This window comes from Caenorhabditis remanei, chromosome I (genome assembly GCF_010183535.1).
Source record: "Caenorhabditis remanei strain PX506 chromosome I, whole genome shotgun sequence".
In the NCBI taxonomy this organism is placed as follows: Eukaryota; Metazoa; Nematoda; class Chromadorea; order Rhabditida; family Rhabditidae; genus Caenorhabditis; species Caenorhabditis remanei.
The window spans coordinates 8,825,110-8,840,844 of NC_071328.1; the positions used below are offsets into that span (position 1 = coordinate 8,825,110).

General features: G+C 38.6%; 3 protein-coding genes across 3 annotated transcripts; 2 read left to right on the top strand and 1 right to left on the bottom strand.

The window, feature by feature from the left end:
- Positions 1 to 5,991: 5,991 nt before the first annotated feature.
- Positions 5,992 to 8,722, top strand: GCK72_001815 (uncharacterized protein; the record flags this gene model as incomplete). The annotated part of the gene is made up of 10 exons (XM_053723139.1): positions 5,992 to 6,048; positions 6,129 to 6,199; positions 6,347 to 6,450; positions 6,568 to 6,793; positions 6,840 to 7,017; positions 7,075 to 7,263; positions 7,311 to 7,518; positions 7,565 to 8,043; positions 8,089 to 8,296; positions 8,439 to 8,722. 10 exons carry the CDS (start codon positions 5,992 to 5,994, stop codon positions 8,720 to 8,722), a joined length of 2,004 nt encoding a protein of 667 aa, XP_053591784.1.
- A 998-nt stretch (positions 8,723 to 9,720) lies between these two features.
- GCK72_001816 (uncharacterized protein) lies at positions 9,721 to 11,419 on the top strand (the record flags this gene model as incomplete). Its single annotated transcript, XM_053723140.1, has 8 exons — positions 9,721 to 9,825; positions 9,973 to 10,120; positions 10,167 to 10,282; positions 10,325 to 10,520; positions 10,564 to 10,685; positions 10,919 to 11,018; positions 11,063 to 11,148; positions 11,198 to 11,419. The coding sequence occupies 8 exons, from the start codon at positions 9,721 to 9,723 to the stop codon at positions 11,417 to 11,419; spliced, it is 1,095 nt and encodes a 364-aa protein (XP_053591785.1).
- Positions 11,420 to 11,795: 376 nt separating this feature from the next.
- GCK72_001817 (uncharacterized protein) lies at positions 11,796 to 15,217 on the bottom strand (the record flags this gene model as incomplete). Its single annotated transcript, XM_053723141.1, has 11 exons — positions 11,796 to 11,967; positions 12,032 to 12,641; positions 12,691 to 12,937; positions 13,034 to 13,156; positions 13,363 to 13,614; positions 13,662 to 13,900; positions 13,944 to 14,241; positions 14,287 to 14,464; positions 14,580 to 14,674; positions 14,733 to 14,897; positions 15,104 to 15,217. 11 exons carry the CDS (start codon positions 15,215 to 15,217, stop codon positions 11,796 to 11,798), a joined length of 2,493 nt encoding a protein of 830 aa, XP_053591786.1.
- Positions 15,218 to 15,735: the final 518 nt, after the last annotated feature.

Here is a 15,735-nt window from a genome sequence, read left to right on the forward strand (position 1 = left end):
GATTTGTTGTCTCATGAAAGGGCCCAAAGTAGTGGAACAGCAAAGAAGAAAGATAGACGGACCAGGAGCACTTTGCACCTGACAAGGAAGGCTACAGATCAACTTCCGCAAGTGTTCTCCGATAAAGGGACCTCCCAAAATCAGTAAAAGGCTCGGATATTGCAGTCATCAATAGCCGAAAACCTACTATCAACTACGGAGTATACAAGTATCTGATCAACTCGTGATCTTGTGCATAATATCAAGAAAAAGGCCAACTCAAATGGAAGAAAGAAAAGCAAATCAAATCCAGTCACAATCGATTCTATCGATTACTTCGACAATTCCATCTTGATACCAGCCTAACCCTCGTCTTGTCGAGAAAAACTCTATTATTGAGAGAAAATGGGACGAACTTCCATTACGCTACCACTATGGAAGTTCTATTCCCTCCCCCCAGTGTCGTGGAAATAATACTCCATCATTATTTCCACAACTGGTATCGTCTAACTCGTAGACTTTATTACGTTATTATTAAAATATACAACGGTGAACTTATTGTTACCCTCAAAGGTTAAACCCACTAACCGAGTGACACGTGCGACATACCCACATCTGGATGACCTTTGCTACGTGTCACTGTCGATGTAAGCTATTGATTTGCAATCAATTAGTATCGGAAGTTAGCCATCCACCGATCGACCGTCAGAAGTTACTCGCATACCGGAAGTTCTACACCATCAAGAGGACGTGCTCCCAACAACTGCAACAATGGCACCGGATCCAAGAACTCTCTAACCAAGGTGCTCGACCTTTGGGAGTACGATAATAAACCGTTTGTATTAAATGTTGTCTTGTTTCCTAAGTCACTGTCTCTCTCACTCATTGAGGTGGTTTGGGTCCACCAGCCCTATAAACCTCCTCAACACATGATTCAATCAAAAAAGAGTTCCAAAACTTGGTTCATTTCCGAGTTGGGAGTTTGTACTGATAGAGTTTCGCTAATTTTCCGAATGGCTTTTTCACATTTTCATCCTTGATTTTGAACTCAATTTTGATTAGCGATAACAAAAAACAACCTAAAAATGGGTTCGATATTGACCATAATTTCCTCAATTTTGTTCCTCATTTCAAAAAAAGGCAGCTCGTTTTCTCGACTTTGTTTTTTTATTAGTGTACGACAGAATTGTTAGAACAGTGATAGAATCCCAGTTCAATATTTCCAGACAGGACTCTTTGTGTTTCTTTTCTTCTGTTTTCAAAACCTTTTCTCTTTCCATTTCTAAAAATGTTTAGACCCTAACCCCGTTCTTCTTATAATCCTTTTTCCTTCAACGTTACTTCTTCCTCTTCTCCAAAAAACTTCTGTTCTTCTTTTCCAATTTCTTCTCTGTTTCTCATTTTCTTCCGGTTTCTTCTTCTTCTATTACCTATTTTACATCTTCATGACCAGCTGTTTGTTTCCACGACAAACGATTTTTTGTGGCTGCTCAACTGTTTTTGAGATTACTATCATTATAGTAAAACTCATGTTTTCTCTCATTTTTATCTTCTTTTTTGCAATTTGTAACAAAAGAAAAGGTGAGAAAAGAGACCACCGGATCCTCTCTAATCTCATGTTTCGTACTAGTTTCGAGTAAAAGAAAACGAAAAAATATCGAGAGAGATAGTGTTGTTTTTGAGTGAAATGAGTGCGGTTTGTTGATGTTTATGATGAGTGATGCTCTGAAGATGTATCACTTTGATAGTTTTAGACTAATTGATGGCGAGAACGGTTTAGAGAAACTCTCATTCATAAATGGACATAAATGTTGTCATTTCACAATATTTTCTTTTCTTTACCTGACTAACTCAAATTAGAGCTGATGTATCTCTTTTCAAGGCTACCGCTTTTCAGAAATTCATTTCGAATAAGTCTGTCTTGAAATAACTTTGGATCGCGAGTTAAAAACGGTATCCCTTTTCCGATATGTACGCTTCCGAAAAATAAAGGTTTGACAAGTTTTGAATAGGCAAACCATCAAGTTCAGATTCATTTTGATCAATATTCAACTTAAATGAAGCTTTCTGAGTCTGTTTTCGCGTGAAGATTCAAAAAACATCTTCAATTATGTAGTTCTCAATAGTCCAAAAACCGAGATAGATTTCACCCACTCCAGAAGGAATCTAACATCTATTTTTATGTCCCGCTTTAGTTTCTGATGTGTTCACTTTGAACTTTTCCTGTTAGCTATAACTATAATATCCAATTTCATTAGTACACTTGAAATGTCAACTCCTCATCACTCAGTTTTGTTTTTTTTTTCTGTTTTTTTTAAATCTGTTCCAGTATCATTCTATTTCTCATGTTCCTACAATGAGTTGAGTGACACGAACATTCTGACAAGAAGAGGAATCCAATTACTGTCATTTTGTACTTCTGTTCGAATATTTCAAAAGTATACATGTTTTCGTTTCCTGCTGCCTAAACACTCTCAATATCTCTCCAACACAGCAAAAAATCCGACCTGTTTAACTAAAGATATCGCACTTCGCTATCGTAAGATCCCTAATCTTCTCCGAACATCTCTTCTCATTTTTTCAATTAAACGTGATTCTGGATTCCTGATCCTTGCTCATTAACTTTTTTTATATCAAAAAACTACGTGCTCTTCTTCGCCAATAAACTCCTCCTACTTTCTCTCCAAACTTTTATTTTCATGTGGTCATCAAAAAGGCATCATCTCTCTACCCAGATCCACATCTTTCTCTCCACTTTTTTATTATCTCTCCGCAACTTTTTCATTCATTCATTCCTTCCGTTCACATGGATTCCTCCTCTGATCATGATTCTCATTGAAACTTTTCATCCGAAAGAAAACAACAACTCGGAGAAAGAAGAAAAAACCATATCCCGTGAGCTCCAATGGCACAACTGACACCTTTTTCATATCGGACGAAGTGGAGAAAGAAGGATAAAAAGTTTTCGGCGATTTCTTTTTGAAATTTTTATGTGATATGTGTATAGCTATTCGTTTTGAAATATGTGGGAGGACATAAGAACGTTTAGTGGCCGAAGGAATTCTTTTGTCCACTGATTTTGGATTTCTTAATTTTTTGACAAAGGTCCAACAGCTTCGGATCTCTCGCCGTGGTAACAAGAACTTGCGAACTTGAGTTCCGAACATGGAAAGACTTCTATTCCATTTGAGTTCTTAGACTTACGTTGACTAGAGTCCTAACAGCTTTTATCTGTTAGGATAGTCTAGACAATTGATATTCCGTTATTAGTTTCGCAATACTCGGAAACTCGAATCCCCAATTAATCTCACAGTTCACAACCTCGACTAAACGCTTTCCGGTCTATCCGCGAATTCCTAGATTTCGAAGGTTTCCAGATGATTCATCATCAGAATAATCATGTAGTTTTTGTGTTTGTGGGGGATGAATTATTTTTTTCTGATTGCCTTCGTTTTGTAGCTCTCCGAAATTATTATAAAAATGAGGTAAGTAAAAAGTATTTTCTTATTCATCATTCTCACTCTTTCAATATACTTTTATCCTAATGAGATGGCAGTGCTGAGGTTTTCGGTCACTTGTTTCCTATTGTTCCAGATTTTGATATACAAAGTTTCGATATCATGCACGATAATTAGTTCTTCTCTTTTAGATCTCATCCAAGTATAAAACTGGGTAATGTCAACAAGAGCGTAACTCACTGGAAGAACACGTAGGAATCAATGCATTTTCCAAGGTTGCATTACTGCTAATCAATTACCGTAAATACTGTATTACCAGTCGGTTAACGCAGCCTATCGGCTGCTCAACCTCTTTTTCTACACCACCCGTGTTGAAAATTTGAAGAAATGAATTCATTTGAAGAATGAAAATGTTCTATAATTAGCGCACCCGTAATTCCCGAGTACGGGAGCATAACGGCCAAGTTTGAAATAAAAATTATAATTAAAATAATATACGTGAGACCCGCAAAACACTTCGAATATTTTTTTTCATTTCCAAGAATTTTGCATGATAGACAATGTTTCCCGATACCAAACCGGGGTTTTAAGATCATAAAATTCATAACTAAACAAATTCAAGCAACATTATTTTCTCATAATCGATTCACTGGTTTGCTCAGTTATCCCGTTGTTACATTTGAAGCAAAATTTTGAGCGAGCAATTATTGAGTTCACTAAATTGAAGTATACAAATAGATAAAAAAGAGAGTAGGAGGGAAGAGAAAGCTTCCGAGGGTCCCTATTTAAAGATGATCGCTACTTCCGGGGCTCGTCAGCCAAGAGGCGGGACGAGAGCAAGCTCCAGGGTTTCCCTGTTTTAAGGTAATCACTACTTCCAGGGTGCTGAGCCTAGGGGCGGAGCGAAAGCAAGCTCCAGGGTGTCCATGTTTTAAGGTAATCACTACTTCCAGGGTGCTGAGCTTAGGGGCGGGGCGAGAGCAAGCTCCAGGGTGTCCATGTTTTAAGGTAATCGCTACTTCCAGGGTGCTGAGCTTAGGGGCGGGGCGAGAGCAAGCTCCAGGGTGTCAATGTTTTAAGGTAATCGCTACTTCCAGGGTCCTAACCCAAGGCGCGGGGTGAGAGCAAGCTTCTGGGCGTCCCTTCGTTGGAATTCATATTCCGTGGCAAGCAGAATAATTCGTAATGAACAAGAAAGTGGGAAACACGTGGTGAAAAAAACCTCACTGGCCTCACGTGGTCTGCAAAATTCAGAAAAATTATTGTGGCCTTTATGCTCCCGTACTCAGGAAATACAGAGAGACCTATAATTATCTCCCCCGTGAACTCCTATTTCCCTATTTCGGAAACAAAAGCCACTGAAAGGCTTGAAAACCACGTTTTTTCACCTAGTGACCCAGTCGAGACCTATTCTAACCAAAAAAATAGACGGGCATCATTAAGAGAAAATGTTTGATATTTTGGTCCAAATTTGACGAAAATCGGTTCAGTAGGAAGGGCGGTAGGATCGGCGACAGACACACAAACATACAGCCGTTTGCGTTTGTTAATAGTAAAGATAACGGCATGCCGTTATATTTTTCAACTGCCTCCGAGAGAAATTTTGTGGTTTCGGAAACTCATTAAAATTGAACAAAAAACCTTTTTGGACTTTCTATTTGCTGATCTAGAAGTGACCAAACACGTTGCTTCTAATCAGAACCGAGAAAAAATCCCCTGATAAACATTTTAAGGGATTCTGAGTAGAGATGGGGTGCCGTTATAATACAGGTGCCGTTCTATTACAGGTGCCGTTATAATACAGTATTTACGGTATCTGGAACATTCGAATAACCTTCTGTAGATCTTCTAGAAGTTATTGCTCCTCTGCTCACGGTCGTATATTGGATCTCGTTTTTGTTTTCTGACATAGGTCTCTAACAATAATTTTCTCATTTTCTAGTCATTTTTCTCTTTTGGAACGTTTTCCTCACTCTCTATTTTGCAAAAGAAGAACACAAATTTGTCATATAATTTTTCTGACATTCTCCTCTCTTTCTCATTCGTCTTCGTCCTTTCCCATTCAATCCACTGTTCCAAAGTATCCGTATGACACTTTTGTTCCATTTCGCCCCATCCCCATTCATATTTTTCCGACCCCTCCCAGAATGTGACATGTCCCACATATGTCACTGTCCTTGGAGACTCATTTCATGTTTTCTTCCAGAATTTCTTCTTCTTTTTTCATTTCAGTGTTTCTTTTTTTGAGTCAACCGAGTTAGACAAAATGTGAAAAAAAGGAATAGAGAAGGAGGACTCGGTCCAATGAATTTTAAATTTTCATCTATTCCCCCGGTCAAACCTAACACATTTTGTTTTTTTGTTGTTCTTCTTCACTCCTCTTTTTTTCATTTTTACCCTCTTCTGTTTCCAGGTCAATTGACTCAATTCCTATTCTCACTTGCAGTTTTTGCACTTTTTCGTCTGGCTTTTTCTCCTTTTCCAACCCAAAATTGTTAATTTTCTTTTACAGAATGCTCCTTCTCTTCCACGACTGAGACTCCATCAAAACAATATGCTTCGTCTCTCACTTCTTCTCGTTTTAACCACGACTACTGCTATCTCTGCACAGGTAATTGGAACAGGCATCTAGAATATATATCTCGAAAATTTAGAGATTTTATCTTAAAAATACGGCAAGCGTGATTTCAGAATAGTTGCGAGGATCGATGTGTGCGGTTAAATCAACGATCATTGAGTCGGATAGGATACGATGACGAACGGTTCGTTTTCTTTTGTTATTTCTCAAAAAGTAATTTTCAGAATACAAACTCTTTTCGAAAGACAACGACCACTGGAGAGCATGAAAGATGTCTGCTGGTTTGTTTTTTTTTTCTGTGAACTCCAAAATCTCGAACTTGGTATTTCAGGAGGCTCTACGACAACTTGGACTGTATGAAAAAGTGTCCAAAGTCCGAGAAACATGCGATATTTGCAAAACATGTTAGGAATAAGTGCAAATTCGTACTGTCAGGTAAGAGTTTGAGAAAGATTGGATCAATAATAGTATTTATTGTTGAGTTTTGGATGCTCTACTTCATCTGAACCCTTCTGATCTTTCAATCGATCAGCTGTATTTTGATATTTTCAGATATGGAGCCAACATTGAAATGTATCAGTAAACATCACTCATTTCTAACAATGAGATGTAGCTCGTTCTTGAATGAAGCGACTCGACTGAGAGCTGAATCTGATTTAAGTACGACTCCTCGTCATGATGAATGCCGATTCTTGCATTTGACAACAATTTGTTTGGAAAACCATGTGAATACATTCTGTCCCGACGGAAGAAAGATATTCAAACGACTCAATTTCAGGTATGCCGAGTTTTTGTCATTCCAATTGTGTTATTTTTTATTTCAGAGATTATTTCTTGAGTTTCGTATTGCCAATGGACGATGATTTGTTTGATGATGAAGATTTGGATAGTTGTCAAATTTATGATTTTGTGAAAGATGCAGAGAAGAGAGAACGAGAAGACGAAGAAAGAAAACTGGAAGAGGAGAGACGCAGACGGATTGACGATGATGAAGATTATGAGGTAAGGACATTTGGAAATACAGACATACAGACATCTGAATATCATTTTTATTTCCAGGAAGAGTTGACAACTATTGTCAACGATATGGAAGATGATTCAGAAGTAACAATGACGTCTACAATGCCAACAGAGTCTACGACATCTTCCGAGGCGATGTCATCTGAATCATATACTTCTGAATCCACGACTTCATCATCTCATTCTGTTACACCAATCTTGGGTACACTGGAAACGATTAAGCAGGAGGTTAGACACATAGGAGTGAGTTGGAAACGGGAAATTTCTCTTTTCAGGAGTTCACTACACTTCTCGATGAATTGATTTCGTCAACGGAGAAAGAGACTACTGATATAACAGAAGAAAAGGAATCGAGTGAGGGGATAGTTGAGAAAATAGAAGAACATCATGAGAAAGAAAACAATGAGCATGATGATTTGGATAGTTTGGTCAACAAATTAGATGAAGAATCACACGAAGAAAAAGATGAGAATGATCTGGAAGGTAGGTCATGAAAAACCTCAGTAGAGTCAGAAACCTCATACTCCAGATATCCACTCGACCACTCAACTCTCCATACCTACCACAGATCAGAAACCTGATATCAACACTCCAGACCACAGCGACATGACAAGAAATGAAGATGATCCAGATCACAACACTGAATATCAAGATTACACAGACCATCATTATGATGAAGAATATCACGATAACGAGAATACAACACATCCAACGATTAGTGTTGTTTCGATTGAGTCTAGAATTTCTTCGAAATCTGAAGAAGTGGATTATGGAGAAGAAGAGTTGGTTGAAGTGACGACTCCTGATCAACTTTTGAATTTGACACCTCCAAATATAATTAGAGACGAAGAGAATGAAGAACTGATTCGAATCGAAACAACAACTCAGAAGAGAAAGGTTTTCTCGGAGGATAGCATGGAAAATACACCTCCGAACTTCTATTATTCTTCTAATCGATATGATAGTACGACCAGATCAAACTATGTTGCTGACAACTTAGATTTACAAGTGAGACTTGAAAAAAGTAAAATTCAGTAATTTTCAATGTTTCAGGATAGTGAAGAGCCGTTGGAAATCGACACTTCAACTCTTTTTGGGGTGGAAACAACTTCAACTGAAATGTTTGAGACAACTAGTGAAAGTGTTCCAGAAACAACTACATTAGTCCCAAGACGACCCGAAGGAAAATCAAAGCCATGGCTTCATGGAGGAGTTATTGTGAAACCAATTTTGAATTTCGATCAACTGGATGTAGATCAAGGTAATTTCAAAAAAAAGTTGTAGAGACATGGCTTGGCTTCTTCGGAGGAGTTGGTTGCTTTTTCGATTCGTTGCGCAGTCGGTAGTTCTCAATCATCATTGTTTTTTCAGTTACTAAAACCTTTAAAATTAAAACATTTCAGATGAACAACGTGAACGTGAAGAACGCCGTAAACAGACAGCATCCAAGAACTCATCTTCATCCCCATCGAATCCGATTTCTTCATCGGAACCATCTCCAGAAGACGACGATTTCCTTGCTGACCCAGATAGCCCTTCGACCAATGAAACATTAATTGTAATTGGTCTAATTGCTCTTGTCACTTGTCTTATTTTCCTTATTCTTCTCCTGCTTTTGGCATATTTCTGTTCGACACGAACCGACAATTACAACGTTCACAAAGATGAGGGCAGTCCGTCTGTGTGAGATCTCTTTGTGAGTAAACATCAGGAAGAAACTTCTCTGAATTTTATATGAAAAGAAAATGTTAAGTCATGAAAAAGTTTATTTTATCATGATTCTGTTACGTGTATTCGTTTTTCTATGTCATCTATTTTCCCATATAATAAACCTGTCCATTTTTTAAAAAACTTTTTTCCATACTTGTCATGTGACGGCCCGGGTGGAAATTTTTTTTTTAATTTTTGTACCCCAAAAATAATTTTCGAGGGCTTTTCTATCACTAAATTCACTGTAGAACTAATAAAAATCATAAATTCAGTCGAATTTTTGCAGAAAATGCCCCAAAACCACTTCTTCAAAAATTAATGCTGAAAAAAACATGTTTTTCGAAAAAAATCGCTTCACCCGGGCCGGGCGGGGCCGGGCCGGTGAAAATTTGGAAATCGGCCCGGCCCGGCCCGGGACAAGTATGCTTTTTTCGAATACAAAAAGAGAGTTTAGAGTTCCATGTGAGAAAAATATTTTCGACCACGGCAGGATTCGAACCTACAATCTTCTGCTCCGTAGGCAGACGCGTTATCCATTGCGCCACGCGGCCACATCTTTCAGTTACTACAAATGTCTTGATTTTCCTGCTGCCAAATAGAGTAATCGAGGTCAAACATACATTTTTCCATCAATCACGATTGTTTGGTTCTTGTTTCGTTGAAATAAGACGGAGTAGGTTAAAAATAAATCAAGAAGATACTGTTCGTTTGAAAGGTTAAACTTCCCATGAAAAAGTCACATGAAGAATTACTAGGATCATTAGTGAGAGAGATAGATAATACAAAAAATGCGCGGCATTTTTCGACGACGTCTCTTTCCGCCCTATGTTGATTGATAAACCTGTTCTCTTTCATTGAGAGATGCAGAGGAACACAGATATCGATTATTTTCTACTGATTAGTCACGTCTTCTTCACATTTTTCTAGCAATTCTTCACCTTCTAGTCTCATACCTTTATCTATTTTATCGCAAAAATGGACAGCTTATTGGAAAAAATGGGTTATGAAAAAGTAAGAAGCGTTGGACGAGGTGCTTTCGGTGATTGCATTCTGTGTCGTGGAAGAAATGATGCATCGAAGGTGAGTTGAGAAAAGGAAAAGAGTCTCGACTACGGCAGGATTCGAACCTACAATCTTCTGCTCCGTAGGCAGACGCGTTATCCATTGCGCCACGCGGCCACGAAATTTCATCCCCCGAATGAGCTCGTTTTATGTTTCATTATCCAGGTCATTGTAAAAGTCATTAACACTCACGGAATGTCGGCAAAGGAGGAGAACTACATGCAAAGTGAAGTCAATTTATTGAAAAAAGTACAACATCCCCTCATCATCGGGTATATCGATTATTTCACATCTGATAATCAGCTGGCTATTGGTAAGATTATTACTTCTGATCAAATTCAGAAATTTTTTGATTTCAGTGATGCAATATGCTGAAGGAGGAACTCTTGAGAAGCTTATAAACGAACGAGTCATAAAGGAAAGTAACACGAAAGAACACTTTCCAGAGAAAACAGTTCTGGAGTATTTCACACAGGTACAGTACTTTCTCTTTCCCCTGAATCATCTAAATATTCAGATTCTCGTTGCTCTGGATCACATGCATTCGAAGCATATTGTTCATAGAGATCTCAAGCCACAGAATATTTTAATGAATCGTAAAAGAACAATTCTGAAACTTTCCGATTTTGGAATATCAAAAGAACTCGGAACGAAATCTGCTGCATCTACAGTAATCGGAACACCAAACTACTTGAGTCCTGAAGTATGTGAGAGTAAGTATTTCAATATATATTTCCTGTTTTATAGAATATTCAGGTCGCCCCTACAACCAGAGGAGCGACATGTGGTCGCTTGGTTGTGTGCTCTTTGAGCTCCTTCACCTCGAACGAGCATTCAATGGAGAGAACCTCCCAGCGATAGTCATGAAAATCACACAGGTAACCATAAATTGCAAAAGCGATAGGTCCCACCGAGATTTGAACTCGGGTCGCAGGATTCAGAGTCCTGAGTGCTAACCACTACACCATGGAACCGCCGGCGAAGAGAGGTTCAAAGTGTATATAGAAAAGAAAGTGATGCAGTATACTGAGGGAGACGCAGAGTCGCAAAAGACGGCATGAGAAATACGACATTCCAAGGAGTCGAGTCAAATCAAAACTTTTTTGTTTAGGGAAAGCTGAAAAGAATGGGAGATCATGTATCAGAAGAAGTGAAGATAATAGTGAACAAGTTACTTCAAACAATTCCGACAAACCGTCCGGATATTGCAGGTATACTGTGGATACTGTAAATGAAAAAATGTATCGGATTTTAGAATTGCTTGTGAATCCAACAGTTCTTCCGTATCTAATTTCAATTCATTGCGATTTGGGGAGACTCGAACCGCCGTCTAATGATAAGGTTCGTTCCAAAAATAAACGGATATTTGAATGAACTCAATTGCTTACAGAGAAAACCATCAGCATCATTAGGCAGTCGTCTCCGAACATATCCAACTCAATCAACTCTTCGAGCTTTATCATCTTCGTCTATAGCACCTTCAACTCAAAACATGACTCCAGTTCAATCGTCTCTTGATTCTGGTTTCTTTGCCGCTGGAAGATCGACTGGTTTCAACTCGAGAAGTCAATCGAGAGTTCCAGTGCAGACGAAGTATGAACAATATCATTAGACATCTGCTTCACTTAATTTTTTGAAATCATTTCTGAGAAAAATCATGTTTTATTTCTTATTTTACATAAAACCAAGTAATTGTCATCATTGGGAAACTGGGAACATTTATCACAAAAGGGGAAACTAATGTTTGAGAAAATAGAAGAAGAAGAGGAATCGATTGAAATCGGGATCTAGAGGAGACACAGAAGAAGAGAAAGATGAAAAAGAAACATATAAAGAAATAGACGAGATCAAAAGGTAAAAATGTTTCACAATAATTAGACTCCTCACATACAAGGGACCCCCACTTCGCAATTACGATATCGGAAAAGGTGGGCGGGAGTTTGAAAGATGATGAATGAGAAGATATTGTGAGCGAAGGAAATGATGGGCTAGGTATGGTCTTTATAAAGGAGATTACGGTAGGTGAGTACGATATTATGTCCGAGATTTGTAAAAGAGTTTGGTCGAGCAGGCGGCTGTTCACGGTGCGGATCCAGTTCAGCATTGGGTGATCGAGTACGGGCACGTCTTTCAGATGCACGAGCATTCCTTTGTCTGAAACTAAAACAATTGAATTGAGTATTTTTTAACAATGTTAAATACTCTCATTAAGAGTAAAACTAACTTCATACTATTCCTATCGCCGAGATTCCTTGATGTCGTTTCCAAAAATCCATTCGTATTCTGTTCGAGACTGACCGAATGCCCATATCCGTCTAGCCAACTTTGTCTTCTCCCTTTTGCCGAATGACTTGAAAAACACGAATCGTCTGATATATCTGATCCATTTCCTATTCGAATACTCATATCACTTTCCAAACTTCCACGAGAATCTCTTGATTCTCTTCGACTACCACGGTCCTCTAGTCGTCCATCTGCTGACAAAAATGACATTTTTCGGGAATCAGAAGAGAAAGATGGACGGGCGGCACTGATCATAACACGTGGAAGATTGGTAGATGACATTGAAACACGACGATTTCCGAGACGATTCAATCCGAGATGATGATTACTTTGTTTATGCTCAACACGATCTTCCATTTCGTATCTTCTTTGTTCGAGAACATCCAAAAGAATACGAACGGAACTGAGGATATCATCGAAGTGAGCACATGTGAAAGTGGCCAGATCTTTACAAGCAAGACCAGTAACGAGAGGATTCAGAAGGTGAATACAGAATAATTGAGCATCTTTCAATCGGTTTGGATCACGCATGACAAGACGTTGGACGATTCCTAGAAATCAAAGAAGTTATTTAGGGACTAGGATTCAAGAAAAACTCACTTGACTTTGCGTGGACAACGACTGGATGATGTGAGTTACACAATGAGATACATATGAAGAGTTGGGGAATATTTGCGACATCACAACGATCCGAAAGAGCAGAAAGAGCTGCGAGAAGGTCGAGTTGACGAGGAACATTTTCATGAAGGAATGGAGGAAGAGTCATGATTGTTGGCAAGAGTTTCTTGGTGATGAATGATATTGGCAAGTATTCGGCAACGTGGGGAAGACCACGGACAGCACTCGACTGTAGTATTTGTGTGATTATCAGTTTATACAGTTTGACAAGAGCAGAGAAAAAAAAATACCTCTTTTCGTTAAATATATTTAAAAAAAAACTTACTTGAAGTGAAGTGTCTTCAGATTTCAGAGACAAAATGATAACATCCAAACACTTATCCTCCACGAATTCATCTGACAATCTTCTGAATAAGGCCGACATATTCTCCAGAATAAACGCACGAAGCTGAAAATGAGCTAATTCTTAAAAGATTCTGAAGAGCACGAGGAGCTAAAATAGACGAAATATGAGCACAATTAGCTGCAAAACCGCTCGAGGGCAAGGATTTTTGAGAAGAGAAGCCCACGCGAAGAGCGCCCACGCAAACCAAAATGAGGTTAAAAATAGAAAAAAGTATTTACGGAAAACAGGAAAAACTGGAAAACACTTACGAGTTTATTGTGAGTTGTGGCCTCCATAAGTTTACGAATCCATGGCTTCATCTTATGAATGTTATGACTTTCGCAGTGCTCTAAAATGTGGAAAAGCGGCTTTGTGATTGAATAATACATCTCCGGAAGTTCAAGAAGTTGCTCATTGAATCTTGGCAACACACGATTGAACCATACAGTTTCAGAGATGTGAGGGATGGCTGCATTCAGGGTTTGACTCAAGAAATGAGACTTTTGGGAGGGATCAAACACCTGCAGATTCAGAAGATTTTATGAGGTTTAAACTAGAAATGAGTTACCTGTGCAATATCATCCAATTGACGCAATGCTGACAGACATGGATCATCGAAATGTTTGATCAATGACAATAATTGGACAGTTGGACGTTGTTCAACATCCAATGAAAGCACTTTTGCCATTGAATCTTTCAAATTTGGACCCAATTCATTTGAGATACACTGAAGAGCTGCATCGAGTTGACCGACGATGATATGGTAGGTCTCCAGGTTGTTCTTCGCATCGATCAACCGCTTTCCTCCTGAAAAAGCTAACTTTTTTACACCTCCTCCGAAACTACAAACCGGCATAAATCCAGCAAATTAAGACTCCCAGAGAGAACACATCGGCCGCACTGGTTACAGTTGTTTGGCCTTGAGTCAAGTTTTCTGGTGCCAAAAAATCGAGATCCGGTTGAAGACATGGTGGAAGCTTCTTGGTCCATGGATAACATGGATAACAGTTGGGCTCCTTGGCATTCACAGCGAAACTGAATCCTCCGATCTTCCACGTTTTGGTGGCAGTGACATAGATTGCATCTGGAGTCAAGTTTCCATGAAGCATCTTTGCAGAGTTATGGAGATACGACATTCCGTCGATGATCTGGAATTGAGTCTAATAGAACAATGGCTTTGATTGGGAGGATACCTGAAGAACACCTAATTTGATCTCAAGACGATCGAGTGAATCATCCGAAACGATTGACTCAAGATTTCCGAAAATTTGCTCGGTGGCAAAGGAGAAATAATCCTTCGTTTCTTCCAGATTGTGCTCCATGTGCAAAATTCTTGGATGTATGAGACCCATGAGTTGCTGAGTTTCGTACCTGGAACTACGTGATTTATGGTGTTCATAAAATCAAGTAAAGTGAAGTGTAGTTCAGCAAAACCCAACAAAGTTGTATTATTTCCTTACAAAAGTCTTGAATACGGATAACTCACTTGATGAGATCAAACATTGAGTAGGTTTTTGATTTTCCGAGTTTTGGCGGTGCCTTCACATTGCTTTTCTTGTCGAAAACTAGCACAGAGGCATCCTGAATTCAAGTATTTCTCAATTTGATCACTATAAATATAGTCTACCGATTCTCCCACCTTGTTGCCAAAGACACTTTTCGAATTAAAAATTCTCCAGTGTCCATGAGTGAGTCGATATTCCAATGAATGGTAATCCTTCTCCAATGGAGCAGCTCCAGATCCTCCCAATGGGGAAGAAAGAGTTGGAGACACCATTGGACGGGATGGAACCATCGAGAGCTCCTGCAAAATGATGGATAATGAATTCAAGAACTCAGTACTGAAATTCATATTTTCAATTTGCTATTATGCTCCCGTGGTCCATTTTGTATAGCTGCCCAACTTAGTGTAATTTCAATTCAATAGTTCGTAGCTCTCTAGTTTTTAGACCCCTTTTTCATCAATTTCAGTAAATTTCAATTCAAAGTTTATGCAATTGAAATGATTACTCCATTATTTGGTTTCTTCAATCCAAGTGTCTTCCTCAAACTGTTCATCGACGAAGTTTTGTTCATTTTAGGAGGTGGAGCCATGAAACTTGTTGATGACGAAGATGATGCCATATTTAACAGACTGACCGAAAATTACAGAAAGTTAAATGAAATGAATCAGAGCAAGGGTAAAGAGTGAAAGGAAAAAACTAAAAATGAATTTGCAGGTGATAAACAAGAAAGACTACAAATACTAACACACCTGAAAAGAAGAAAAATTAATGTTTTGAGGTGAAATTAGGTTAGAGACACAGATTATTCGATTATCTACCTCATGAGATATGTTGCGATATGTTTACGTTCTCGATGGAAAGTAATCGAGGTGGGAAATGTGAAGAAGAAATTCAAAACTTGAGGGAGCTCGTCACCATACTCGTCTTTTCTAATTTCAGAAGATGAGTGTAAGTTGATTTTATGCAAAAAAGAGCAATGTAGACTAATTGAGGCAAATTTAAGCTGGCTAATTCACTAGCTTAGACAGTAACTGGCTAAAAGTAGCCAACTACAAAAACATAGAGTTCAAGAAAAGAAAAGTCAAAAAATACTATGCCAATTGAGATTGATACAGTCTGAAGAATATCAAAATGGAC